This window comes from Lycium ferocissimum, chromosome 7, assembly GCF_029784015.1.
Source record: "Lycium ferocissimum isolate CSIRO_LF1 chromosome 7, AGI_CSIRO_Lferr_CH_V1, whole genome shotgun sequence".
Lineage (NCBI taxonomy): Eukaryota > Viridiplantae > Streptophyta > Magnoliopsida > Solanales > Solanaceae > Lycium > Lycium ferocissimum.
This window is the reverse complement of record NC_081348.1, coordinates 23,423,387-23,451,299: the sequence shown is the minus strand read 5'-3', so window position 1 is coordinate 23,451,299 and position 27,913 is coordinate 23,423,387. Positions and strand designations below refer to the sequence as shown.

The 27,913-nt window shown below is 37.2% G+C and overlaps 2 protein-coding genes and 1 long non-coding RNA gene across 3 annotated transcripts; all 3 read left to right on the top strand.

Annotated features, from left to right (window-relative positions):
• The first annotated feature begins 2,657 nt into the window (after positions 1–2,657).
• On the top strand, positions 2,658–3,006 carry LOC132062605 (uncharacterized). Its single transcript, XR_009416216.1, has 3 exons — positions 2,658–2,702; positions 2,791–2,861; positions 2,954–3,006. It is a non-coding gene; the product is annotated as an uncharacterized LOC132062605 (long non-coding RNA).
• A 5,882-nt stretch (positions 3,007–8,888) lies between these two features.
• LOC132063895 (ATP-dependent helicase BRM) lies at positions 8,889–21,860 on the top strand. The gene is made up of 14 exons (XM_059456639.1): positions 8,889–9,490; positions 12,159–13,541; positions 13,650–14,975; positions 15,334–15,446; positions 15,730–15,817; positions 15,939–16,025; positions 16,261–16,353; positions 16,428–16,511; positions 16,600–16,803; positions 17,436–17,678; positions 17,757–19,316; positions 19,412–19,951; positions 20,479–20,730; positions 21,031–21,860. The coding sequence occupies exons 1-14, from the start codon at positions 9,368–9,370 to the stop codon at positions 21,658–21,660; spliced, it is 6,726 nt and encodes a 2,241-aa protein (XP_059312622.1). The 5' UTR covers positions 8,889–9,367; the 3' UTR covers positions 21,661–21,860.
• A 2,773-nt stretch (positions 21,861–24,633) lies between these two features.
• LOC132063896 (uncharacterized) lies at positions 24,634–25,721 on the top strand. The gene is made up of 2 exons (XM_059456640.1): positions 24,634–25,368; positions 25,528–25,721. Exons 1-2 carry the CDS (start codon positions 25,129–25,131, stop codon positions 25,633–25,635), a joined length of 348 nt encoding a protein of 115 aa, XP_059312623.1. The 5' UTR covers positions 24,634–25,128; the 3' UTR covers positions 25,636–25,721.
• The last annotated feature ends 2,192 nt before the right edge of the window (positions 25,722–27,913 follow it).

Genomic DNA, 27,913 nt, shown 5'->3' with positions numbered 1-27,913 from the left:
GAAACAGACGACTTCTCTTCTCTTTTAAAAATGCCTAATTTTACTTCTCTCTCTCCTTGTCTCTGTCTCTCGGTGGCGGCGAGCCGCCGGCTTCTCTTCCAAGTTCCGGCGGCGTCTGCTTGTCTTCTATTCCAAGTTCCAAGGTACGTATTTCTCTCTCTCCTTCTCGGGCCGAATTCTCTCTCTCACACTTCTCCTAATCGATTTTATTTGTTCTTTCACTTCTTGGCAAATAATCCTTAGTCTCTCTCACTTCTCGTTATTATTTTGCTCTTTTAGTTGTGAATTTATGGTTATTTTTGGTATCTTTTGTTTTGCTTGTTATGTCGTCTATGGTGAATTTATGGTGTTTCACTGCTTTGTGTTACTATCTTGTTGATGTGAGTTTCTTGCTACTATTTTGATTGTTGTAACATGATATGTGGTGGTTGTGAATTTGTTGTAAATAAATGGGTAGTTGTTTGAGATCTCTATGTATATGGAAAAATGAAAAGACTTTTATCATACATGGTGGCTGGTGGTTGTCTTTGTTATTTTTTGTTGTTTGGTTTTTAATGTCTTTGGCCTACAATGCCTTATATTTTCTCTTTAATTTTCGTAGATGGCGGATGAAACTAAATTAAGTGTTGCCGATTCAACTGGTAGCATACCTCATACGATGATATCGATAGCAATGATAACTCACTTGACACCCGAGGTAACAAAGAAAAGAAAAGAAATGCAATCTAGATCTCATTGTTTGGGGTCATTTTGAGAAGATTGTTGTACAGGGAATTGATAGAGCGAAGTGTAAGTATTGTAAAAAAGATCTTGCTGCTGCAACTGTAAATGGGACAACGGGATTGAGACAACATTTAGGGAGGTGCAACGCATATAAATCCCTTATTAAACCTCCCACTCAGAAAAAAAATACATTTTCCATCTAAGGATAAGAATGAGATAGAGGAGCATTGGGAATTTGATCAACAATTAATTAGGAGGGCTTTAGTTGAGATGATAATTATTGATGAACTACCATTTAGCTTTGTAGAAAAGGAAGGCTTCAAGAAGTTTATGAGCCTAGCCCAACCTCTGTTTCAAATTCCTTCCCGTAGAACAATAACAAGGGATTGTTATGAACTGTACGATGAACTGAGACAAAATTTGAAGAAGTCTTTTAGAGAAGCACATTCAAAAGTTTGTCTTACCACAGACACATGGACATCATTGCAAAAAATTAATTATATGTGTTTGATCTGCCACTTTATTGATAAAGATTGGAAGTTGCATAAAAGAATACTAAATTTTTGCCCGTCACTAGTCATAAGGCGAGCACATAGGAGAGGCTATTAGTAATTGCACGCTTCATTGGAACTTGGACAAGGTATTTACTATTACCGTTGATAATGGTTCTTCAAACGATGTTACGGTAGAGAATTGTCTAAACAAATAAATATGTGGGGAACTAATATAATGGATGGTAAGCATCTTCACGTGAGGTGTATGGCTCACATACTTAATCTAATTGTGCAAGAAGGTTTGAAGGAAATTGATGCTTCGTTAAACGTGTTGTGGCAAATGGTAAGGTATGTTAGAGGATCTTCGGCAAGAACAAGAAGTTTTAAGAAATGTTGTGAAGTTCAAAAGGTGGGATGTGCTAAAACATTAATTCTAGATGTGCCTACTAGGTGGAATTCCACCTACGCGATGTTGAACACGGCACAAAATTTCGAGAAGGCATTTGATAGGTTTGATTTTTTTGATGAGAATTTTAAAGCTTATCTTGCTACTCATGTTTGTGAAGATGGAAGTGTCGCAGGTACGCTTGAATGTGATGATTGGGTGAATGTAAGGAATGTGATAAAGTTTCTTGAAAGATTTTACGAGCTCACCGTAAAAGCTTCAGGTTCACATTATGTTACTTCTAATGTTCATTTTGAGGATATATGTGAGCTTGATGCATATTTGAAAGCGTGTGTAGCAAGTGAAGATCTTAGTTTGAGTAACATGGCTGAGCGGATGAGAGAGAAGTTTAGGAAGTATTGGGGTGATCCTGAAAAGATGAACAAAATGATTTTTATTTCTTCCGTATTAGATCCTCGCAATAAATTTGTGTATGTTAGCTTTGCACTTGAAGAGCTATTTGGGGAGGAAGTTGGAAAGAAAGTAAGCGAAGGAGTGTACGATTATATGAAATCTTTGTTTGGAGAGTATCTAAAAAATTATTCAAGAGCATCTCATCATCAATTGTCTCCTTCTGTATCTACTTCATCTCATGATACATCTGATGTAACTTCTAGTTCGGTCCTCTTCAAGTGTGAAATCAAATGCTTTGAGAACTAAGCTTCACTTGAAGAAACAAAAGGAAGATTCGGAAGTGGGTGTGCTAAATCCGAGTTGGATAAATACATTGGTGAAGAACAAGAGCCAATAGATGAAAGTGAAACCGCCGTTGAGTTTAGTATCTTAGGTTGGTGGAAAGTTAATGCTCCTAGATTTCCTGTTCTTTCAGAGTTGGCTCGTGATGTGTTGGCTATTCCGATTTCTAGTGTGGCATCGAAATGTGCATTTAGTACCGGTGGTCGTGTACTTGATTCGTTTAGAAGTTCGTTGACTCCTAAATGTGTGCAATCTCTTATTTGTGTTCAAGATTGGCTTAGTAAAGAGACTAAATCTCGTTAGTGTGGAAGAAAGTTTGGATCATCTTGAGGAACTTGAACTTGGTAAGATTTTGTATTTTTTTATGTGTTTTAGTGAAAAAAAAATATACTTTTTTATGTTGTATGACATATTTGATTAAATTATCTTTAGACATGGCAAATAGTGGAAGAGATCCTTGCATTGTTGATGTATGATTGCAATTTGCTTCTTTGTTACTAGTGGTAAGTTCAATACTTTATTTTGTAGTTTTGTTCTTTTATCTTGAAAGTTATATTCTAACTTTTGGTTTTATCTATTTTTTGTTATTTTCAAGTTCAATCATGCCTTCTAGAGCTCGCTCACAAGTTTGGGAACATTTTGTGATGGTTCAAGACAATGAAGAAAGGCGTAAAGGTAGGTGCTTAACATGCGGTGCGATACTTAATTGTCATAGAGCAAATGACACATCTAGCTTAATGAAGCATATTGAGAGATGTCTTGAAGATAGGCGGATTCACCTTCAACTTTAAGCTTATGTTTTGAATTTGGTGAATTTCGGACTTAATTATGATTATTATGTGAGACGATGGATTTAACACTTAGTGTTACAACTTATGTTTTGTATTTGGAGCTAAAATTTAGGACATTTATGTTGTTTGGCCGTTCGGCCGTTTTTGCTTGCTCATTTTATCGTTATGTTGTTTGTGTTGCTTGTTTTTGTTTTGTACGTTGTTTGTTGTCAAGGTTACCTTGGTTTTGAGCATTCGGATAAGTGTTGTTGGACAGAAATATCTTTCTTGCTGTCGCTAAATCAGGCTAAGATGTCAGGTAAGCATGAATTCAGCGCTTATTGCTTCTGTGCCGTCATTATCTTCTTGGTATCTTCTTGCCGCTAGCGCTTCTTCGTCTTCTTTATGATTCCGTGTAGTTTCTTGGGATTTCCACGCTGCGGCGTAGTCTTCTTGCTGGCCGTTGCCACCTTTATTCTTCTTGTTCTTCTTGGCTATGCGATTCAATGAATGAGGGCTTGCCTTTGCTTCTTAATGTTGCCGTCTGACCGGTGGCCGAACCTGGCGTCGCTGGCAACTGCGTTAGCGCCGCCGGGTCAATTAACCAGGTTGCCGCTTCGAATCAGCTTAGCCGCTACGGCGTTGCGTACGTCGAACCGTGGTGCCGTCGAAATCGTCTTGAATGCCTGAAAGCTCGAATTGAAAACACCGAATTGAAAAAACCGAAACCGACCGAACCAAACTTCAAAAAACCGAAACCGAAAGAACCGAACCGAACTAGTTTGGTTCGGTGTTTGGTGTCCACCTTCAAAAACCGAACCCGAAATAGCCAAACCGAAGTATGAGAAAACCGAACCGAAGAACCGAACGCCCACCCCTACTAGGATGTACGGCCCGTACTTGAAAGTACGCCCAATACTCCGGGCGACATCGTGGGTGAAATTTCTAAGGAAGATTCGGGCTCGCCATCCTTCAAGAAAATGGCTATAACTCTTTGTACCTGATGTCCATTTGATCTCCACAATATACCGTCGGAAAGGTATTTCAATTATATAACTTTAAAGAAGGAAGTTTTCTCAAATTACTAACGAACATTCTCGAAAACTGGCCATGAATGAAGATTCAGCTCTTCCACCTTCAGTAAAATGGCCATAACTCTTTGTACGGATGTCCGTTTGATCTCCGCAATATATTGTTGGAAATGTATTTCAATTATATACAACTTTCAAGAAGGAAGTTTTCTCAAATTACTAATGCACATTCTCAAAAACTGGCAATGAATGAAGATTGTCTCAGATTTAGACAGATTTAAGGATTTCACTTTTTGGTTTGACTTCAAAACGACTATCTATTGCCCGAAATCATCCCGAAGGGATTCATATAACTAACATGTCATTATAATATCAATATTAACCATTATGACCTAACTCGAACTTACGGGATGTTACCGATATGGTTTAGTATGAGAGTATGAGGTGTTACACCCCCCACCCCCGACCCCGAGGGTACTTGGTGGTTTGCAACTATATAAGTAGCCCTTTCTTTTATTATTAGACTACAACATATTCAATGTCTTGTAGTAGAAACTCAGCTTAGTCTTTACTCCTTCCAAAAGAACCAAATAACAGTGATGATGAGACTTCAAATCATAGTAGTTTTTCAAGTGATACCGGTGATTTCAAACTAGACGAGCTAAATCCGCACCTTCTTACAGAGCGTAATGATGATTTCGCAAAGGTCAAATATTCGGATCCGCGAGAATATTATTGCGGTTTACGCAAGAATGGTCACATCGATCATTAACGAATCGAACGTCTTGTTCGTGACTTGAAAATCTCAACACTCCAATCCCACAAGGTACTCAATAACCATGCCTCGAGTAGGTCCGGAACTTTGCGAGATGGCCGTACAAAGGATTAGAAAAGAAAACAACGGAGAATCTTTGGTAAGACGTTGTAGATTTTACATGCTAAAGTTGGGTACCAAGAACAAGCATCATCAATCGGTAGAGAACTAACATCTCCGAAAAAAGATGTGTGATAAAAGACCGCCAATATCGTTCGGAGGACGATATTGAGGACTTCTATTCTGATAGGGTCTATTTAGGCTCACTGTCTTAGATTATGGGTAATTCAAGTTTCGGACTAAGGCTGTTAATTTGTATTTTTATTTTATGATGAAGTCATAAATTTGAATTAGTTTGGCGTGTTTTTAATTCTTCAAAGTTTATTGTTAAAGTCTATTATTAATTGACAATTTCACAAAGAAACACAAATAAATTAGTACATAAAGGGTGCGGATTACATTATAGGGGAAAAGATACAACTAATAAAAAACATAATCCATAGAAATATCTAACTTAATAAACAAAATACATATAAATAATGAACAACAACAAGATAGCACAAATAATCTTCCACAATTTAAGTTTTTCTTTCAAAGCTATTTTCTCGTGTTGAGCTCTCTAAGTTTAGCCTTTCCAAAATTCATTTTTTTCGGAATCGGTGAGCAACACCTCCAAACGTTCAACTTTTTCTTCAGCTTCCACAAGCTTAAATTGCGAGTCCAACTTAGCGGTATCTCTAGAAATACGTGAAGTTGCGGTATCTCTATCCAAAAGTGAATTCTTAAACTTCGCCGCCACACGTGAATGCTATCTTCCCACCGAAAGTGTTTGCAACCGCCTATATCCTATAAACATTACAAGAAAATCATTTTTTTAAAGTAAAATATATGGATAACGTGAAAAAATACTAAAAAATGTAAAAACACTTACTTCGGCACTTTACAAACGCTAAAACGGCGACCTCGATTATCTTGGGTCTTTGATGTTTTTAGTTTACGATGTAATAATCGTATTCACAAATATCGGGTTGTATAGCAAACATTGAAGTTTCAAAATTTTGAGACATGTTTTTGGAAGTGCAAAAGTGTGTTGAAAGGGTAAAGATGGAGGAAATGAAAGAGAAGAGAATGCATGAGTTGGGTTCGGGGGTTTTAGGCAGGGGTTTCACGCCAGTTACGTGCGTGGAAGGTCAAGCCGTAAAAGTACCTGCGTTCCTTTCACGCACGAATGCATACGTGCGTGAAGCCTAGTTTGGTTCTTTTTTTTTTTTTTTAATGGGTTAGTTTGGTTCCAATTTTTTTTTTTTTTTTTGAGTTACAAAATCTCTGGGACTCTACTTTCCCATCTTGCAAATAGTGTCTGCAATATTTTTTTTTTTTTTTGGTTTCTTTTCGTTTTTTCTTTTAATTTTTCCAGAACAAGTACAATACAGGCTCTTTTCAAAAAAAATTTCTACAGGAATGACTGCCCACATTTGATAATTAAAAATTAACAATAATAATTACGTGGTTCAAAATGTAAAATAAGTTTTTATTTACTACCCCACTATATTTACTTTTTCTTCCTTCACGTAATTAATGGAAAGTTGCAAAAAGCAAATTAGGCAGCATTCAAATTCATGCACTGAAGTTAGTTTTCTGGATGGTCCTATCCACTGAGACATTATTGCTTTAACTATAAAGGGGTATTATGTCCAATACAGTAATTTAGGTGTGAGTTATGTACTTGGGTTTTTAGCGTTTTGCCTCACTTTTCCTTTTTTAGTATCTCCTCACTTTTTTATTTTTTATGGCCGCAAAAAGAAATATTTCTGAATTGATGTGACTTTCATTTGCATTTATTTTACATTCTGAAATATTGACATCATTCTACTTATTCCGAGGTTGATTTTGGATTTAAGTTTATGAATTCTTATAAATAACCTCAAATTATTAATATATAATAACATCTGAATGTACAATTAAATATTTAATTAATTTTTTATGTATACAGGACTGAGAAATATTAAGTTCACATGAACTGTATTACCATAGGTTTTAGTTGTACTCTAGGTCCGCCACTGCACTTATTAGACTATTTCATACAAGTATCATAACATATTAAAATTATTTAACACTTAAACTTGTAAATTTCTGATGTAATGTTTTCCAAACAAACGGACTTATTTAATAATTATTAAATAAGTCAAGATTAATATTTCTAAAATCCGTAGTATTTAAAAATGAGACTGGAGAATGCATTTTTTGGCAAATAATATTAAATGCAAAGCCAAATAGGATAATCCGTCACGTTATTACATCTCTACTCCTTAATCACGTAATCAGATTCCCCAAGATTACAAAAATCTGGGCATTATTGTAAAATATCACCTTTTGTGAGGTCAATTATTTCCACTCGCCTAACCTCTGATTACTTTAACCAAACCCTTAACCCAAGATAAACTCAAGTTGTTGAGCAAAAGACAAGAAGTGTGAGTGTCTTCACATACAACAAAATATCTCAATTAGCTTTTGCACACAGCACTAATAGAAAATAATTGTAATACTTAACATAGTTTGACTTTTAGCATTCATTGTAGAAAAATAATTACGTCGATTATAAGGTATTTACGTATTAATGATATGTATTCATTGTAGCATGGTAAAATAATACTAGTAATTAATATGCTAACTACTAAAAAAATTGAGTATTAAAAAAATTAAGTTTAAATCGTGTATGTTAATGGTAGTCAGTTTAAGAAAATAGTTATCATATGTGAGCTAATTATATGTAAATCTTTATAATAAAGATTAAATAGGAACCTAATTTTTGTGACAAGTTAAAACACACAAATAGCATTTACCGTGCACTAGGGATCATTTGTGTGCGATTAATTTCATGAGATGCTTGTTATCTTTCATTAATACGTCTATGAGATAATTCCTTCTTATAAAATTTGAACAAATTAGTAACTTTTAATTATTTCATGCTATAATTTACAAATCTTGCAAAATACACAAATTAGAGTTCCTTTTTTCCAGGTCACCCATTCTTTTGTCATTTTTATTTGGGAGGAGGAGTTAAAAAAAAGAAAAAGAAAAGGAACAATTAGAAAAAGGCAAAAGGAGAAGCCCCACATAGAAATAACTGTAGTTAAGGCTTGGACCAAGTGGACGCTTGTATTGATTCGCGATGGAGTATATGTTTATGGTAGTTAGTCTAAAAAGTTTTTACACAATTCAATCATTTATTAGCTAATTATATGTTAATTTGTATAATAGAGATCAAATAAGAACAAAATTGTTGAGACCGATTAAACCACAACACTACTGTTTACCGTGTGTAGTTCGGATCACCTGTGTGCACATTAATTAATTTCAGAAGGTGCTTATTATCTTTTATTAGTATATATATATATCAGATAATTCTATTCAGTAAATCTATAATTATTTAAATTCTTTCGAACTATTTTTTACAAATCTAGCAAATACACAAACTTAGGACGCATTTGGCCATAAAAATTATTCACTTTTTTCCGGAATCAGCATTTGAAATACAACTTGAAGTTGTATTTGAAATTTGAAAAACAAAAAAAACTTATTTTTCAACTTTTTCACTTTATTCACAACCAAAACAATTACATTTCAACAAAAAAATATAATTAAAGAAACTATTACAAACACAAGTCCAACTTATCCAAAATTTCAAAAAAAGTGATTTTTTTTTTGATTTCTATAGCCAAACGTCTACTTAAATTGTTCTTTTTCTAATAAATCTCAATTTGGCAAAAAGCTGAAACAAATGTGGAACCAATATTTGTCTATTTATATTTGGGATTAGGGAGGAGGGAGTTAAAAAAAAAAAAAAAAAAAAAAAAAAAAAAAAAAGGAAAAATAAAGAAAAGGCAATATAAGACTTGTGTTAGGGCTAAGAGTGAAAATGCAAATTGCGTGATAATTCACTCACACACCCAAACACAGCATATCTCTAAGAGAGAGAGAAAGAGATTCCGGCAACTTTGCCGGCAACTTTTCCGATCTTAATCATTGGCCCCACCTGATTCGCGCCATAAATCCATTCACCCATTACTTCTTGCAAATTTCTCGCTTCTTTTTTTATTTTTAAAATCAAGAAAATAGAAAAAAAAAAAAAAAAAAAGAAGAAACCAAATTTATAGATATATAAAGTACAGTTGTGTGGGACAGATAGGTGGTGAGGTACGAGGGGGTGGGTGGGTTGATTTGAACCTTGGGGATCTTGGGTTTTAGGAAACTACAAGGGTTTCCATGTTTCTTTCTTTACTCATTTTCTTGATGATGGGGTTCTGACAGAAAAATTAAGTTTTTTTTTTCTTGGTAATCAAGAAAATTTCAGGTGGGTTTTAGGAGAAAATAGAATTTAGTGAATCTGCTGCATGCAATCAGGTCAGCAAGGTGGTGTCGCCGGTGGCGGAGGGCATGGGCGGAGTACGGCGGCATCAGCCTCAGCTTCTCCTTCTTCATCTTCTTCTATGGGCTTGGATCACCAACAACGCCAGGTTAGGGTTTACTAAATTTAACAAATTTTACTTTTTTTTGGGGGAAGGTTGTTTTTTCAAGTGGCATTTTGTTTTTTTGAAGTGGGATTGTTCTTTGTTAATATATTTTGGAAGTGGGTTCTGGAAATCACATCAAATTTTTTTTTTTGTTTTTTTTGAAGCGGGTTTGATCTTTGTTAATCTATTTGGGAAGTGGGTTTTGGAAATGACATCAAGTTTTATTTTTTTGAAGTGGGGTTTGTTGAATTATGTGAGTGGTGATGTGGTTCAACACTTGGTTTGAATTGACATGAATTTTGCTTGCTATGTGAAAGACATTCTTTTTCTTGTTCAATTACCATTTTAGGTGGTAGGGTGTGTTTCAAGTGGCATTTTATTTTTTTGAAGTGGAATTGATCTTTGTTAATCTATTTTGGAAGTGGGTTTTGGAAATGACATTAATTTTTTTGTGAGTGGCATTAAGTTTTCTTTTTGGAAGTGGGTTTTGTTGAATTATGTGTGTGGTGATGTGGTTCAACACTTGGTTTTAAGTGAACATGAATTTGCTTGTTATGTGAAAGACATTCTTTTTCTTGTTCAAATGGTATTGAGGTGCTAGCTTCAGAGCTACTTAAGCTTTGAAAGTTTGAGGATTTTGAAAACTATATATATACATGGAAGAGCAATTTTTTGTGCTGAAAAATGTATTAGCGCATGTTGATGTTTATACTTATCCATTTTCACTTTCAGGGAATCAGCTCTGTGTATCTTAGTCTGTCCTTTAATGGGAAACTATTAACCTTCAAATGCAAGTAGAAGTGTTTAGTTCCATCAAGTGAATGTTGTCTAGCATGTTACGATTCCTACGTTTCTTTTCTTGATAAATAAAAGATAGTTCCCACCTTTTCTTCCTTATTTTAAGTGCTTGCCTTTGCCAGGTCTTTAATATGTTAGCCTTGATTTCAAAAGTTTTTTTTTTCCAACAGTGTTGAACATGCATGTGATTCTTAACTGCATGATGTTCTCAACTCCTACCAGATTAACTGTCATTGCTCAGATTATGGAATGCAATCTTCTATTTCGTCCATACATATGACACATTTTGTCCACATATGTTACCTTAATGATGACTCTAAAGAGTTGTAATTGTCCTCATGTCTGAAATTGTATCTGATTTCTGAGTTGATTATCCTTAACAGGAAACAAATTTCTATAAAATTGAACTGAAGAAGACGAATTACAGGACAGGACGAAATTAGATGTTGCTTAACCAAACAAATGATGACTCTAAGGAGTTGTAATTGTCCTGATGTCTGAAATTTCTGAGTTAATTATCCTTAACAGGAACAATTTACCTTAAAGTGAACTGAAGAAGACGAATTACAGGACAGAACGAAATGAGATGTTGCTTAACCAAACAAAGATGACTCTAAGGAGCTGTAATTGTCCTCATGTCTGAAATTTCTGAGTTGATTATCCTTAACAGGAAACAAATTTACCTTAAAGTGAACTGAAGAAGACGAATCACAGGACAGGATGAAATTAGGAGTTGCTTAGCCTAACAAATGATGACTAAGGAGTTGTAATTGTCCTCATGTCTAAATTTTAGTTGATTTCTGAGTTGATTATCCTTAATTGGTAGCAAATTCATTAGAAGGTGAACTGAAGAAGACGAATTACAGCACAGGACGAAATTGGATGTTGCTTAGCCAAACAAATGATGGCTCTAAGGAGTTGTAATTGTCCTCATGTCTAAAATTTAGTTAATTATCCTCAACAGGAAACAAATTTATTAAAAGGTGAACTGAAGAAGACGAATTACAGCGCAGGACGAAATTAGATGTTGCTTAACCAGACAAATGATGACTCTAAGGAGTTGTAATTGTGCTCATGTCCAAAATTTTAGTTGATTATCCTTAACAGGAAACAAATTTATTAAAAAGTGAACTGAAGCAGATGAATTACAGCACAGGACGAAATAAGTTGCTAACTAAGAGGGTGTTTGGATTGGCTTTTTAAAAATAGCTTATAAGCTAAAAGCCATAAGTTGGGAATACCCAACTTTTGGCTTTTGGCTTATTTTTGTACTTTTCTTGCCTAAAAGTAAGTGCTTTTAAGCAGTTTTTGTCTTTGCCAAACACCACAAGCACTAGAAAAGAGCTTAAAAGCCAATAAGCACTTAAAATAAGCCAATCCAAACACCCTCTAAAAGATTTTTGTCCATTATGTGCATAGGATGCTGCAAATGCCCTAGAAATTCTTCGTGCGTTTGACTGGAAGTATTTAAACTTCAGCATTGATCAACTTTGTCAGTTATACCAGTTTCTCTCGAGTTTCTTGTATGCTTTCTAGCTATAATATTTTCCCATGTTCTTTTGTTGCTTTGTTTGCTTCCTACTTCTGATATCTGGAGAGATGGTTGTTCCTTTGTTTTTTTCAGAAATAATATTTTACCTGGTTTGTTTTCAAATAAATTTTCAAGACCTGCTATCTTGAATCAGCATGCTATTTTCAAACAGATGTGGGTTTAATCTTAGTGGCTTATTATGTTACCTTACTCAAAAAAATCTTAATGGCTTGTTGTCTTCAATAAGAATAAGATCACAAGAATCTAGGTCCTATTTGAGTCACTCAACCTTCTTTTATAAATAAGTCTGACTGTATCACTTATTGGATATTTATTTTGCAGTCATTACAACAACAGTTCCTTAGAAGGCCTGAAGGAAATGAAGCTATTCTGGCCTTCCAGTCTGGCAATGCCCATGGAATTTTAGGTGGGGGTAATTTTGTTGGACCTTCTGGATCCATGCAGCTGCCTCAGCAACCGAGGAGGTATATTGATTTGGGCCAACAACATGGCTCTCCCACCATTCGAGAGGATGGCCAGAACAGGAGCCAGGGCTTTGAGCAACAGATGTTGAATCCTGTCCAACAGGCATACCTGCAGTATGCTTACCAGGCAGCGCAACAACAGAAGTCTGCTCTTGGGATGCAACATCAGCAGCAAATGAAAATGGGAATGTTTGGCCCTTCTGCGAAGGACCAAGATCCTAGAATTGCTAATATGAAAATGCAGGAACTTGTTGCAATGCAGGCATCGAACCAGGCTCAAGCATCATCATCAAAGATATCCTCAGAGCAACATTTCTCTCGTGGTGAGAAACAATCAGACCAGGGCCAGCAACATTTCTCTCGTGGTGAGAAACAATCGGACCAGGGCCAGCAGTTGATGACCGATCAGAGACCAGATCCAAAGCCTCCTTCCCAGCCAACATTGCATGGCCAAACGGTAGCGACGAAGCCCATGCAGGCGCCATCATCTCAGCAAAGCATGGGGAACATGGCTAGTAACTCTCTTGCTATGGCTGCACAGATGCAAGCAATGCAGGCTCTGGCACTTGAACGTAGTGTTGATCTGTCACTACCTGCAAATGCTAACATTATGGCACAACTAATTCCGCTCATGCAGTCCAGACTGATGGCCCAGCAGAAAGCGTCTGATAGCAATGTGCCTGTGCAATCTTCATCAGGTCATATGCCAAAGCAGCAAGTTTCATCACCTCAATTTGCTAATGACGGTTCGCCCCGTGCTCATTCTTCAAGTGATTTGTCGGGGTCAAGTTCTGCTAAAACTAGGCAGGCTGTTATAACTGGTCCTCTCAGTGCGTCTCATAGTGCAGCTTCAATTAATAACCCAAATAATATTCCTCAGCAGCAGTTTTCTGCTCATGGCAGAGAGAACAATTTGCCTCATAGACAACAAATTACGACTAGCAGTGGATTACCTCCGATGCATTACCCACAGTCATCTGTAAACCCGAACCAGGGTGTGGATAACACCTTGCCGCCTAAGCCGGCCTCAACTGCCCAAGAAACGTTGCAGACACACTATGCCAGGCAGTTGAGTCGACCTTCACCACATTCTGCAGCTTCTTCTCCAGATGGGAACTTGGGGAATTCCCTTATGTCTCAAGGTGGAAATGGCCGTCAGCTGCAACAAAAGCATCTGGGGTTCAGTAAGCAGCAACTGCATGTTCTTAAAGCCCAAATACTTGCTTTTAGACGTCTAAAGGTTTGTTCGTAATGTACCCCTCAGATTTACATACTATGCTTTCCTTTGTTCAAAATACTTAAATCTGTTATTATCAATATATCTTGATCTTCTTTGTCTTGCTTGTAGAAAGGAGATGGGACATTACCACGTGAATTACTCCAAGCTATTATTCCGCCACCTTTGGACGTGCAGATGCAGCAAACATTTCCTCCTAGTGTTACAGTAAATCAGGAGAAATCATCAGGAAAAGGTTCAGAAGATAACATAAGACGCCCGGAACCAAGTGAGAAGAGTCCTCAGCTTGTTGTACCATCTGATGGACTGAATGGTTCAAAGGAGGAGGTCATGGGAGAAGAGTGTACAGCTGCCTCAACCGCACCTGTGCCAGGTAGCACAACTGAGACAAAGGCGACTGCATCAGTGGTTCTTCCTGGAAAAGAGGAGCAGCCAATCACAGGACATGCTAGTAAATCTGACCAGGATGCGGACCGTGCTATTCAGAATACTCCTAGCAGAGGTGATATTGCGCCAGATAGGGGTAAAGCTGTTGCATCACAAGTTACTGGTTCTGAAACAACTCAGGCAAAAAAACCTGTGCAGTCTAGTGCTCCTCAACCAAAAGATACAGGTCCAGCTCGGAAGTATCATGGACCATTATTCGATTTTCCTTTCTTCACTCGTAAGCATGATGCTTTTGGACCATCCATGATGATGAACAACAATAATAATTTAACATTGGGTTATGAAATCAAGGATCTTCTAATGGAGGAAGGCTCAGAAATTCACAAGAGAAAAAGGGAGGAAGGTATAAAGAAGATTGGTGATATACTGGCTATTAATTTAGAGAGGAAAAGGATTAGACCAGATCTTGTTCTAAGATTGCAAATTGAAGAAAAGAAACTCCGACTTGCTGATATACAGGCACGCGTGAGGGATGAGATTGACCAACAGCAGCAGGAAATAATGGCAATGCCTGATAGGCATTACCGAAAATTTGTAAGGCTATGTGAGCGTCAGCGTCAGGACCTTGCTAGGCAACTGCAGGCCTCCCAGAGAGCTATCAGAGAAAAACAATTAAAATCTATTTTTCAATGGCGTAAGAAGCTTCTTGAGGCTCATTGGGCAATACGCGATGCTCGAACAGCACGCAACAGGGGAGTAGCTAAGTACCATGAGAGAATGTTGAGGGAGTTCTCAAAGAAAAAGGATGATAATCGGAATGAAAGAATGGAGGCGTTGAAGAATAATGATGTTGAGAGATACAGGGAGATGTTACTAGAGCAGCAGACCAACGTTCCTGGTGATGCTGCAGAGAGATATAATGTTCTCTCGTCATTTTTGAGTCAGACAGAAGATTATCTTAATAAATTGGGAGGTAAAATTACAGCGGCGAAAAATCAACAGGAGGTTGAGGAGGCTGCATATGCTGCTGCAGCTGCTGCACGTGCACAGGTACTTCTGTTGCCCCTGCTTTGTGCAATCGCCTATCTTAAGTTGCTGTGCATGAGTTTTGAATAGCTATATTTAGGGAAAAGGTCGTTGGTGCAATTTTACGGGTAATCATAGGGCAATGCAGAAGCGACTGCATGTCTTTTCCACTTGTGGCATATATATATATATATATATATATATATATATATATATATATATATATATATATATGAGAGACAAAAATCCTTGTCATTCAAATACACACTCTTAATTTGAACAAATGGACCTCCTGTTGTACCGGATTTGTTTGATAGACGTTCCTTCTCTAGTTGGTGAATGTATTTTATTTGCATATTCATGTACTTGTCCGTGACAACAGGGCCTCTCTGAAGAAGAAGTAAGATCTGTAGCAGCCTGTGCTCGGGAGGAAGTCATGATAAGGAATCGTTTTTCTGAAATGAATGCACCCAGAGATAGTTCATCAGTTAACAAGTACTCATTTCTTTCCTTATACACGTTTAATTTGGATCTCTCTTTAAGATTTTGGCATTTGGGGACATATCTGGATGTGACCAGTTCCGCTCCGCGGTCAATGATTTGTTGCATGAGTTCAGTTTGATCTTGGATAGTAGTTGGGGAGTCCTAACTTATGTGGAAGAAAATTAGTTTTGTGGTCATCGTTCATATTTTCATTGACATTGTGGTTGTTTACATCTAGGACAGTTATCACCCATCTTAACTTATCTCAACTCTGTACTCTTTGTACTATCTCCAGGTATTACCATCTTGCCCATGCTGTTAATGAAAGGGTTTTAAGGCAGCCTTCCATGTTAAGAGCTGGAACTTTGCGAGACTATCAGCTTGTAAGTTGCTAACTTCAATACATGCATAAATGATTGACTTCAATCTCTCTCATTTTCTCAGTTTCAGTATCTCATTTTGTGCTTTTATGTGAGATAAAAAATTTGTATTCAAATGTTACAGGTTGGGTTGCAGTGGATGCTTTCTTTGTATAATAATAAGCTAAATGGTATATTGGCTGATGAGATGGGTCTGGGGAAGACTGTGCAGGTGAATATCTTTACCCGTTCGTCCAATTTGGTGTCCTGCTTTACTCTGTGAATTGGATCGTTATAACTATAAGCGGGTCAAAAGCGTGAAAGATGTTGAACATTATTGAACAGGATGCTAAATTTGAAACAGAGGGAATACATATTATTACGCCAACTTCAGGGTACTACATTTTTTACCAGATGATTTGTAACTTGTGCTTTAGTGATATGCTTCTTTTTCTGTGTCTCAACAGGTTATGGCATTAATTGCTCACTTGATGGAATTCAAACAAAACTATGGACCGCATCTTATAATTGTGCCAAATGCAGTTCTAGTTAATTGGAAGGTTCGTAATCAATTGCCGTTGTTAGTGTGTGTCTTTCTGGTTTCGCTTTGTACTTACTCATTCTATATTTCCAGAGTGAGTTTCTCAATTGGCTTCCATCTGCGTCCTGCATTTTCTATGTTGGTTCGAAGGATCAAAGGTCGAAGTTATTTTCACAGGTAAGATACGTTCATGCTGATGAAATTTAACCGGCTCAAGTGGTTGAACTTGGTATTGAAGGTTCCATATGCTTTCCACATCTTGTAGGAAGTTTGTGCGATGAAATTTAATGTTCTTGTCACTACGTACGAGTTCATCATGTACGATCGTGCTAAACTTTCAAAAGTTGATTGGAAGTATATAATAATTGATGAAGCACAACGTATGAAGGACAGGGAATCAGTTCTTGCTCGTGATCTTGACAGATATCGATGCCAAAGGCGCTTGCTTCTCACAGGGACACCATTGCAGGTGCATTGCGTCTATCATTGCTGATGTTCAGATCTATGTTCTTCTACTTATGTTTGGGTCTGCATTATTGCCATAAGTTTATTGCCTATGCCCTACCTTTAGATGCTACAAACAAACTGTTCAAGCGAGAGAGCAATTGCTCAATTGTCTTTAAACTTGCACATATTGAATGTTATATCTTTTGAATTCAGTTGCCTGCCGATCCATTGGACTTTAATTCGTTGTAACTGGATTTCCAGTCTTGATAGCTTTCTGAACCTCTTTGGAAGGAAAATTGTGGTCCAGCAATATATTATTTGCATACAATCACAATTCATCAGTGAGACTTTAGTACAGCTAAAGGAAAGACCCTGCATGAGTGTTTAAGTGCCCTGTTTTAGTAGTGCTTACGCAGAGTTACATAGACATAAGAAGTGGATCTTCGCAGTTTTTGTCTTTGGCTGGAGTTTTTTTTGCCATATGCTCTTAAACATGGTTCACTGGTTGCAAGTGGGTGCCTTTTTTTTTTTATTTTATTTTTTAATTTTTTTTTTGAAACTTGTAAAGTGTGGGTGCTTATTTTCCTTTGAACTCTTTCTTACATATCCTATGAAGTTAACATAAGTGAATTTGTTTCAATGTGTTTGATGCAGAATGATCTCAAGGAATTATGGTCACTTCTAAATCTACTACTTCCAGAAGTATTTGATAATCGCAGAGCATTTCATGATTGGTTCTCTAAGCCCTTTCAGAAAGAAGGTCCGACACACAATGCTGAAGATGACTGGCTTGAGACTGAGAAGAAGGTCATTGTTATCCATCGGCTTCACCAAATTCTTGAGCCTTTCATGCTCAGGCGTCGTGTTGAAGATGTTGAAGGTTCACTTCCACCCAAGGTAAACTTTCATGGTTGTCTTTGGTTGCCAAACTGTGATGTAGGACCTCCTCTCTAATGACTACTTCAACTGCTGCAGGTCTCCGTTGTCTTAAGATGCCGAATGTCAGGTTTTCAGAGCGCTGTTTATGATTGGATCAAGTCTACTGGTACACTTAGAGTTGACCCTGAAGATGAGAACCGAAGGGCTGAAAAAAATCCAAATTACACGCCGAAAACATATAAAGTTTTAAATAATAGATGTATGGAGCTTCGAAAAGCTTGCAACCATCCTTTGCTTAACTATCCATATCTCAATGTTACAAAGGACTTCATTGTTAAATCATGTGGGAAATTGTGGGTTCTTGATCGGATATTAATTAAACTTCAAAGAACAGGGCACAGGGTGCTGCTTTTTAGTACCATGACAAAGCTGCTTGATATCTTGGAGGAGTATTTGCAGTGGCGACGACTTGTCTATAGAAGAATTGACGGGACGACGAGCTTAGAGGACCGTGAATCAGCTATTGTGGATTTTAATAGTCCAGGTACTGATTGCTTTATCTTCTTGTTAAGCATTCGTGCTGCTGGGCGTGGATTAAATCTGCAGACTGCTGACACTGTCATCATCTACGATCCTGATCCAAACCCCAAAAATGAGGAACAGGCAGTTGCTAGAGCCCATCGTATAGGGCAGAAAAGAGAAGTGAAAGTCATATACATGGAGGCAGTTGTAGACAAAATTGCATGTCATCAGAAAGAGGATGAATACCGTGGTGGAGGCGTAGTTGATTCTGATGATGACCTCGCAGGAAAGGACCGCTATGTGGGATCTATTGAGAGTCTCATTCGGAATAATATTCAACAGTATAAGATTGACATGGCTGATGAAGTTATAAATGCTGGGCGTTTTGACCAAAGGACTACACATGAAGAGCGACGTTTAACTTTGGAGACATTATTACATGACGAGGAGAGGTATCAGGAGACACTTCATGATGTTCCCTCTCTCCAGGAGGTAAATCGCATGATTGCTAGGAGTGAAGAGGAGGTAGAACAATTTGATCAAATGGATGAAGAATTTGATTGGGAAGAGGAGATGACAAGATATGATCAGGTTCCGAAGTGGCTTCGTGCTACCAGTAAGGAAGTCAATACGGCCATTGCCACTTTAGCAAAAAAGCCCTCAAAGAATGTCTTATTTAGTAGTGGTGGTGGCGTGGACTCCAGCGGATTAGCTCCTGAACCTGAGAAGAAAAGAGGGCGGCCCAAAAAAAATGTTCCTATATACACAGAATTGGATGACGACATTGGAGAGTTCTCTGAAGCAAGTTCTGTGGAGAGGAACGGGTATTCAGCCCAGGAAGAAGGTGATACTGGGGAATTTGAAGATGATGATATTAGTGGTGCGGTTGGTGTTACACCAGCGAACAAAGACCAGTCAGAAGAAGATGGTCCAAGTTTTGCTGATAGATTTGAATACCACCAAGGTCCACAAGGTGCTATAAAGACTCGTGTACCTGAACAAGTGGGTTCATCAGGATCATCATCAGACAACCAAATGCCGACACAAGTAGTATCATCGTCTGTGTCATCTCACAAGAAGTTTGGATCTCTGTCAGCATTAGATGCCAGGCCCAGTTCTCGGGCCAAAAGGATGGTGGGAAAATTCGTTCCCTTTTTTTCTTCTTTGAAGGTGTGCATCCATTACTGATAACACTTAATGAATTCCATATTTCCATCTTTAAATTTCAGGCAGATGAATTAGAGGAAGGAGAAATTGCAGTATCTGGAGATTCACATGTGGATCTTCAGCAGTCTGGTAGTTGGATCCAAGATCGTGATGAAGGTGAAGAAGAACAGGTGTTGCAGCCCAAAATAAAAAGGAAGCGGAGTTTGAGGGTTCGACCAAGGCATGCTGCAGAAAGGCCAGAAGAGACGCTCATTGAGAAGCCAGCTGTGCAGCGTGGAGATTCTTCTCAGATGCCATTTCAAGGGGATCGTAGACATGATCTTCAAATGAGAAATGACCGTGGACACAAAGCGCATGCAGAGCCTAGTGTTCCAAAGAATAGTCAAAGTGATGCATCCTTTAAGAGTAAGCGAAGCATACCTTCGAGGAAATCATCTTCTAATTCAGTGAAGATGCATGGTTCAGGAAAACCTGGAAAAGTTAGTCGCTTGTCCCCCGATGATGCTTTTGAACCCACAAGGGAAAGTTGGGATAATAAGCTCATGAATGCCAGCGGGACATATAGTGGAGGGACTAAGATGTCTGAGGTCATTCAAAGAAAGGTAAAAAGTAAAAACACGTAGAAAGTAGTAATTCCACTGTTAATTAAGTTTAAACTGCTTTTTATCGAATTAATTTCTGGATACTGCATCTCTACTGGAGTTTGGAAAATCGGTTTTGTGTAGAAGATTCATATAGCAGACTGCGATTAGATTGGGATACAGGTCTAGTTGATTGATTGATCTAAAGGTTGTCTTGTATTATATACCTTTCTACTTAAAAGCTTATACCTGCAATCTATGATCAGTTTTCCTATTATTTGAATATTTCACAAGGCTATAGCTTTGGCTATTGCTTGATTAGGCTAGGACTAGAAATTTTTCCCTCAGAAATTATGGTTGGATACCTTAACATACTTGAACACAATGCTGGTTTAGAGTAGTGTTAATACAACTACGCTCATTTTGTATCTGCTTGCATAAAAAAGATACAATACTCATGGCTGTGTGTGTCAATCTTTCCCTCTCTTGTACTGTGGATATATTCCTGATCTTGTGCATGCTTTTTCCTTCTGTTTGGCTATTTGCAGTGCAAGACTGTCATTATCAAGCTCCAAAAGAAAATAGAGAAGGGAGGTCATCAAATAATTCCATTGCTACATGGTCTGTGGAAAAGAATTGACAGTTCTGGTTGCATGGGTGGGTCAGAGGATAGTCCGTTTGGCCTACACACAATTGATCTGCACGTTGATGAGTCTGAGTACAGTGGAGTGCTCGAATTTGTCTCTGATGTGCAGCTCATGTTAAAACGGGCGGTGCAGTACTTTGGTTTCTCACATGAGGTATGCAATGACACTTAAGATCTGGACTGATTCATTTTATTGCTACATCCTCATCTTTGGCCGACACTACCTTGGCAGAAAAAACATACAACTGCCAGTCTAAGAAAATTTACTTCTACGCCTGTTTTCCTAATGTTTACGTAATTCAGTGAATAAGAATTATGTATCAACAAATTGGAGTCAACCAGTGACGACCAGCATTGATTGGTCTATGGGATAATCACATCATTCTCATACCCAGCTTCCCCCATGTTCTTTTACTGTAATTTATGAAATTTTGCTACTCTATTATGATCACAGGTGAGATCTGAAGCAAGAAAAGTACATGATCTTTTCTTTGACATCTTGAAGATAGAATTTCCAGAGACTGATTTTCGAGAAGCAAGGAATTCCATCTCCTTTGCTGGACCCACAGCATCTACTACACCTGGTGCATCTTCAAGGCAGATGCCTGTAGGTCAAAGCAAGAGACACAAACTGATAAATGAAATGGAACCTGACTCTAGCCCGCTGCAGAAGCCAAAGACACGTGGAGCACTTCACGCCGGTGAAGAAACCAAGGCTGCTAAGAGTAGTCATATGGCTCAAAGAGAAAAAAGATTTGGTGGTAGCAGCAGCCGGGAGCATGATGATTCGCGCCCATTGACTCATCCAGGGGAGCTTGTTATTTGTAAAAAGAAAAGAAAAGATAGAGAGAAGTTGGGTTTGAAGCCTGGGGGGAGTAGTTCTGGTGGTCCTGTCTCGCCACCTGGTGTGAGCCGCAGTATCAGAAGTCCAGGCTCGATCCCAACTCCGAAGGAGGGGAGGTTAAACCAGCAGACTCCCCAACAGTTGAATGGCAGTGGTGGTAGCAGCGGCTCAGTTGGGTGGGCAAACCCTGTGAAGAGATTGAGATCAGATTCTGCAAGAAGGCGGCAAAGTCATTTATGATTATCGTTTGTTAAAAAAGGTGTACAATGTAATGCAAGTTATGATGATACTGTATTGAGGTGCTGTGAATAACCGGCCCTTCGGATTTTTCATACCTCCTGACCCAGTGTACTTCCCCATTCCCCACCCCTAGCCTCACTTGTATGATAAAGCATATGCTTTTGAAGATAGGCTTCTTAATGTCTACCATTGGCGCCTGTCTGAATTATTGTACTCTCTCTCTCCTTTTTTTTCTTTTTCTATTTTTCAGGAATAGTTTTGAGTTGTAGAGTATGAAAAGCTCTGAGTTGTGGGAATGACATGACCTAGGACGTGGGAAAATCTTGTGAAGTGTTTGCTGTTTCATTTACAAAGCTGAATTATCAAGTAGGCTGTAAGAACTAAGAAGGCAAGGCCAAATATTACTCAAAACTCTCAGAAAGAATAGAGCATAGTGCCTTGTTCAGTGGCAACATTTACTTATTGGTTACTTTATGATTTTTCCTGTAATATTGGTCATAAATTCTTGAAGACAACGGAAAAAAAAAAAAAACAGATTCCTATATGAAGTATTGGCTTGTACGTCCGTTATGACTTATGATCTCAAATATTTGGCAAAATCTTCCATTTCAAGGTTTTAGGTAACAAAGACACAATTCAATCTAGCAAGACAATGCCATCTATCACTTGTGTTTTAATTATATTCTTTTGTGTAATAAAAGTATATTATCACTGAATCGTGTGTTTAATCTTACCATCCATCCTCTTTACAACTTCTTCAATTAATTCTCGTATATGTTAAAATGATAAACAGAACTTTTAAGAAGAAACAAAAACGAAAAGAGAAAAATAAGAAGGATTTCACTAAAAAACAAATTAATAAAGGCAGGTCTCGCATGTCACCTTTTTTCTTTTTTTCTTTCTGTTTTCTATTTTTCCCTCTCTAAGTTATCTTTGTTTATTTACCCACGAAATTTAAAAAGAAAAAGAGTTTTCCTGCTTCTCTCTTCTGTGTCCTGATGAGGTATTTCTTCCTTTTTTTTCTCTCAAATATTTAATTTTCTTGTTGTTTCTATCTTTTGGGTTTTAGGAAATAAAGGATTTAAATGAAAAATGGTTCTCAGGGGTTTACAGAAAGAATATATCTCAAGTAGAATGTACATTTGTGGAAGTGTTTATGGTTTACAACTTTTACTATTTTGTGTCTATATATATATATATATATATTGGTATTAATATTACTATGTTATGTACCAAGAATTTAAAATCAGACCACTTAATGGACATATGTTGTTCAAATTCTTGATGAACTTCCACTGCTTGTTTGCTAACTATGAAAATTTGCTTTTATTGCATTGAGATTTCTAGAAGGTTTTCCTACTTTTTTTTGTTTTTTGTTTTTTTGTTTTTTGCCTTTTGAATCTCATGTTTAGTCCTTAGGCTTCAGTCAGTCACTTTGGTGCATTTGTGAGTCTCTTGTTTTTATTCTTAAAACGTTCCTTAAGGTGTCAAAGTGATCATATCACTAAAATTCTAGAGTAAAAATTCAAAAATGAAGAAAGATTTTGAACAGTGTTTGGATAGCTAGGGGTCAATGCTTCTGTTGGATAAAAGCAAAGCAACTTCAAAAGAAGCATTCACTTCGAACAGTGAATAGTAAAAGCGATCCAAATGAGAAGGGATCACTTACTTTGAATACTATTTTACAAGTTGAGGAAAAAAGGGGAGTTAAAAGTACATCCTTTTTGCTATCTGAGGGCTAGGGATTTCCTACCTTTCTTGTATGTTGTCCATTTCGTGTTTATTCTCTAGTTATTTGTATAGAAAGTGATTGTAAGGATTACATGATGTTTGCAAGTAAAGAATGTTAGTAAATTCCTAAAGCAATTAAAAATGAAATCTAATTTTGCAAGTTAATTCTTTTCTACTGTTGTTTGGTCGAAATTTTCCCATGGTCCTGTAAACAGCATATCTTAATACTATTTAATGTGAGTTCTTAGTATTAGCTTGTCATTGTTGTATATTGGATGCTGAACTTGTTAGAGATATAATTTTGATTGTTCTAAAATTACTAGATGCATGTTGGTGTTAGCTATGACTTTTAGAATACCTAGGCGCATGGCTTTTATGTTATCTTAGTTCCTTTGTCTTTTGTATTGTCTAGGTACATTTTTTTGTTTTAATGAAAGTCAAGTTCATAGGGAGAGTGTGAAAGCATTTACTAGTATGAATTTAGAATTATCCTTTAGCACCAATATAAACACCCTTTGTAATGTTGTTATGTAAGAGTGGAGTTTTATAATTATATGAAGTGAGCATAATGTTTCCTCTTCCATCCTCTTTGTACCCTATGATATTATCAAGGGCCCTAGTGAAGTTAATTGTAATTTTGGTGTTATAGTACTTTCCGATTTGTATGGTGTATTTTCTGTTTCCGTAAGTTGTGTGTTTTACTACCAGTTGAAAGCCCCAAGAGGCTATTCTCTTTTTAGCTTGTAAAACACTGGTTTTAATTCTCTCACCTTTTTTCGTTGTAAATGGTAATGAGATGATGTTGTACTAGTTTTTTTGTTTTTTGTTTTTGAAATTGTCCTATCCTTTTTAAGGTTATTCTCAAATTTTCGCAATCTATGGAGGGAAAAAAAGCATTTATTTATGGATTGAGATAAGCGGTTTTTTTTGTTTGGTTTTTGCATCCACTTGTAGGAGAAATCCAGAAATAGTGCGAGAAAGGTATGGCAAAGAAGATGGCACCTATTGGAGCTCAATTGTCGCTGGAGGCATTACCTGAAGCCATGGTACTTGAAGTTCTGTTACAGTTGCCATTGAAGTTTCTTTTCTGATGCAAGTGTGTCTCCCAGACCTGGTGCTCAACCATCTGTGGCCCTGAATTCCTGAAACTGCATCATGATCGCAACTTGGGCATTGAAATCCCACTGAGTATTTTGCATCTTTGAGGTTGTGTTTGTTGCAAGCAAGACTCTGTCTTGAGGATAGGACTGAAGGCAAAGGTCAACCTCCTTTCATTGAGCGAATTGGTTATGAACGTGGAGACGATAAACCAATTATCTTCACACAAGCTATTAATGGCCTATTTTGCTATTGGCTCCAATCTCGTGGCCTTTCTCTCTGCAACTTGTACACTGGTGAAACAACTCAGCTCCCACTCCCTCGGATTTGCTTCGGTACCCCACTCGCTCGTTTCCATTTTGGATATGATCCCTTCAGTGGCTCGTACAAGCTGCTCATACTTAATTACATTGGTACCGAGCTACATCATCTTGTTGCAAAGATTCTCACCATAGGAGTGGACATGACTAATAACTCGTGGGAAGCAGTGGTCAGGGATGTTGGAGTTCAGACAGATGATCCACTAAGTATTTGTATTGATGGAATCCTGTATTGGCTTGTCTATATAGAGGAGAAAGTTTTTATAACTGCATTGTATCTAAATGAGTATAGGTTTTGTTGGATCATCCTACCAGATACATGTACATGTCTATCAACTTTTCAACCAATCAAATTGATAAAGTTCCAAGGGAAGTTTGGCCTTGGGATGTCTGGAATATTCGTCAGCCACTACTGAGCCATGGAAACAAAGAAAGTTGGAACTATGGGAACTTGAAGACGGACAATTCAATAGGTGGATTGAACATTCCATCACCTTACCAGACGAACTGGTTAGCTGTAATAGATAGAGCTGGTGCAGTTTTGGCAAGCTTTCAACAGGTGAGATACTGCTGGCTAATCCTAAAGCTAATGATGATGATTCTAATTTCACCCCTATTTTTTCTTATGATCACTCCACTGGAAAGTTTCAGAGGTTTGTTATCGGCAAGTTCCCTTTTAAGTTTTTGCCTGAATTTGATCCCATATCTTGTCTTGAAGTATACAACAGCGACTCGCTTGAAGCTTTACTATGCAAACCCCCAACTGATGAGCTTGACTATGCAAACCCCCAATGATGTCGTTATGCAGCGTTTCAAACGCCTGTGAGCCCAAGGTTATATAGGATGAAAGATGCACTGGATTCTGTAAAAGATGAACATGGGTGTGAGACACAAGTGAGCCTATCATGGTGCTGGTTATATAGGATGAAAGATGCACTGGATTCTGTAAAAGATGAACATGGGTGTGAGACACAAGTGAGCCTATCATGGTGCTATTTAGTACTAGGAGCATTATTTAGTACAGTTTTATTGTTTGATACTCAGATGTCCTCAAATGAATGACGGGTTTAGGGTATGAGAATTAAAAGATAGTACAATATTTGCTGTGGTTTCAGGCTTCATATTGCAACATGGCTTCTAACTACAAATTGCATTGTAGACTTCTTTTTACAAAAATATATTATTTTATCCTAGAGGTAGTTCTATAAGCTACCGAAAAAATGCCTATGTTTCTACACTTTTGGATATTCTATTGATTTCCTCAATTCCTCTATTGGTTATAACTCAGCTTCTGAGGAGAAAATAAAATATAAACAGAAAAGTTAGTCTCTCTGATGATGTCATAGAGCCTTACTTTTGTTTTTTTCCACATAATACAAAGACTATATAAGGAGAAAGGCTTCGTTCTTTGTTGAAGTAAATTGCTTACAGCTTGTGAAAGGCTTTTTAAAAACCTATTTTCTTTTTTATTCTGTGCCAAAAAGAATGACTCATTTCCATATTTGAAAATAATTTACATTTATGCAATGATTTAAGCCACATAAAATATATGTGCCTCATTTTACACCACAGGTTCAAAAGTCTTTTCTTCTTTTTTAAACTCCTGAGCAAATAGGTGCAAATAGCATGTTTGGTTGTTTAATACTCACCTTATGTATAGGCAACTTGTTGCTCAGGCATAATTTACTCTCTTTTTTTGGGGTGGGGGTGGGGGGCGGGGTCAACAGACATAATTTCAAATTTCACACTTTTGAATGTGCTAGTGATTTTCCTCTAATATCTGGTAAAACTCAGCATAGGGAAAAATTAAAATAAACAGAAAAGTTAGTTTGTTTCTAATTATTTTATAGAGCCATATTTTATTTTCACAAAATACAAAGACTAAACTATACGCAAAATAAACCTATAAGGAACAGATATGCAGAGAAAATTACTATGTTCTAAATAAGTTGACTTTGGTAGGAGAAAGGCTTCTTCTTTGTTGAAGTAAATTGCTTACAGCTTGTGGAAGGCTTGTAAGAATTGGTGTATTTAACACAGGTTTTTTATTTCATAGTGTTTGAGAATACATACCAATAACAAAATTTGGAAGATTGTTAAACTGAAGCCAACTTTAGTGCTTTCCAAGTAAAAAATGTAAAATAGACCACACATACCTCAGCATCATGATAGGAAAACTAAAAGATCAAAGGCAAAGGCTTAATGCATATGCGCCGCCCTACATTTGCCTTTCTTTTTTTTTTTTTTTTTTTTCATATTGACACTTTCAGTAAGTATTATTCTGCATGAAACCCAACTCGTCCTCAAAAGGTTTATCAAACTCCTTAAATTTGATTTTTATTGGAAACACAAATTAAATTGGAAAAATGAAGGTGGAGTAATATTTTAGACATGTGGTAAGCTATTCTTTAGGTCATGGATGTGTTGATTCTGTTCTTCCACTGCCAACTTAATTAATAGCTACTCTTTTTTCCCCTCTCAATTGCTGTTAATCTTAATTAAAAGATAGCATAATTAAATTAGACTATATAATTAGCATGTTGTTGGGAAGAAACAAGTAACAATCAAATTGCACGATGAGGTAACAGCGGAGGAAATACCCAAGTCAAAACTTCTCGCACTATTTGAACCAAGAGAAGACAGTAAATACTAGCACAAATGAAAATCCGGACAACAACTATACCAACAACAAAATAGCAAAGCAAGCAAAAGTAAATCACTAAAAGAGACACCAAATTTATGTGGTAAAACCCCTTCAAGGTGAAGAGGAAACATCCACGGGACCTCCGACCCACAAAAGCTCCACTATAATCGACAAGAGTTACAATAATGTTCTCCAAATGGCTACAACATCAAAACCAAACACGGAGCAACGATACATAAAAGATAGCACCAAACTTAGTGAAGAAAGGAGAGAAATCACCCCCAAAAACGAGCTGCCAAATCGTACTCGAAAACTAGATCTAAAGACCACAAAATCCGATCTCCACCGTTGAAATCCAAGAACCAGATGTTGAGAACCCCCAGTTCAAATTTCAGCACGATCCAATGGATCGGGTTTTAAGTGGACTGCTGTGGCTAATTTTCACTGGTCTGAAAATCAC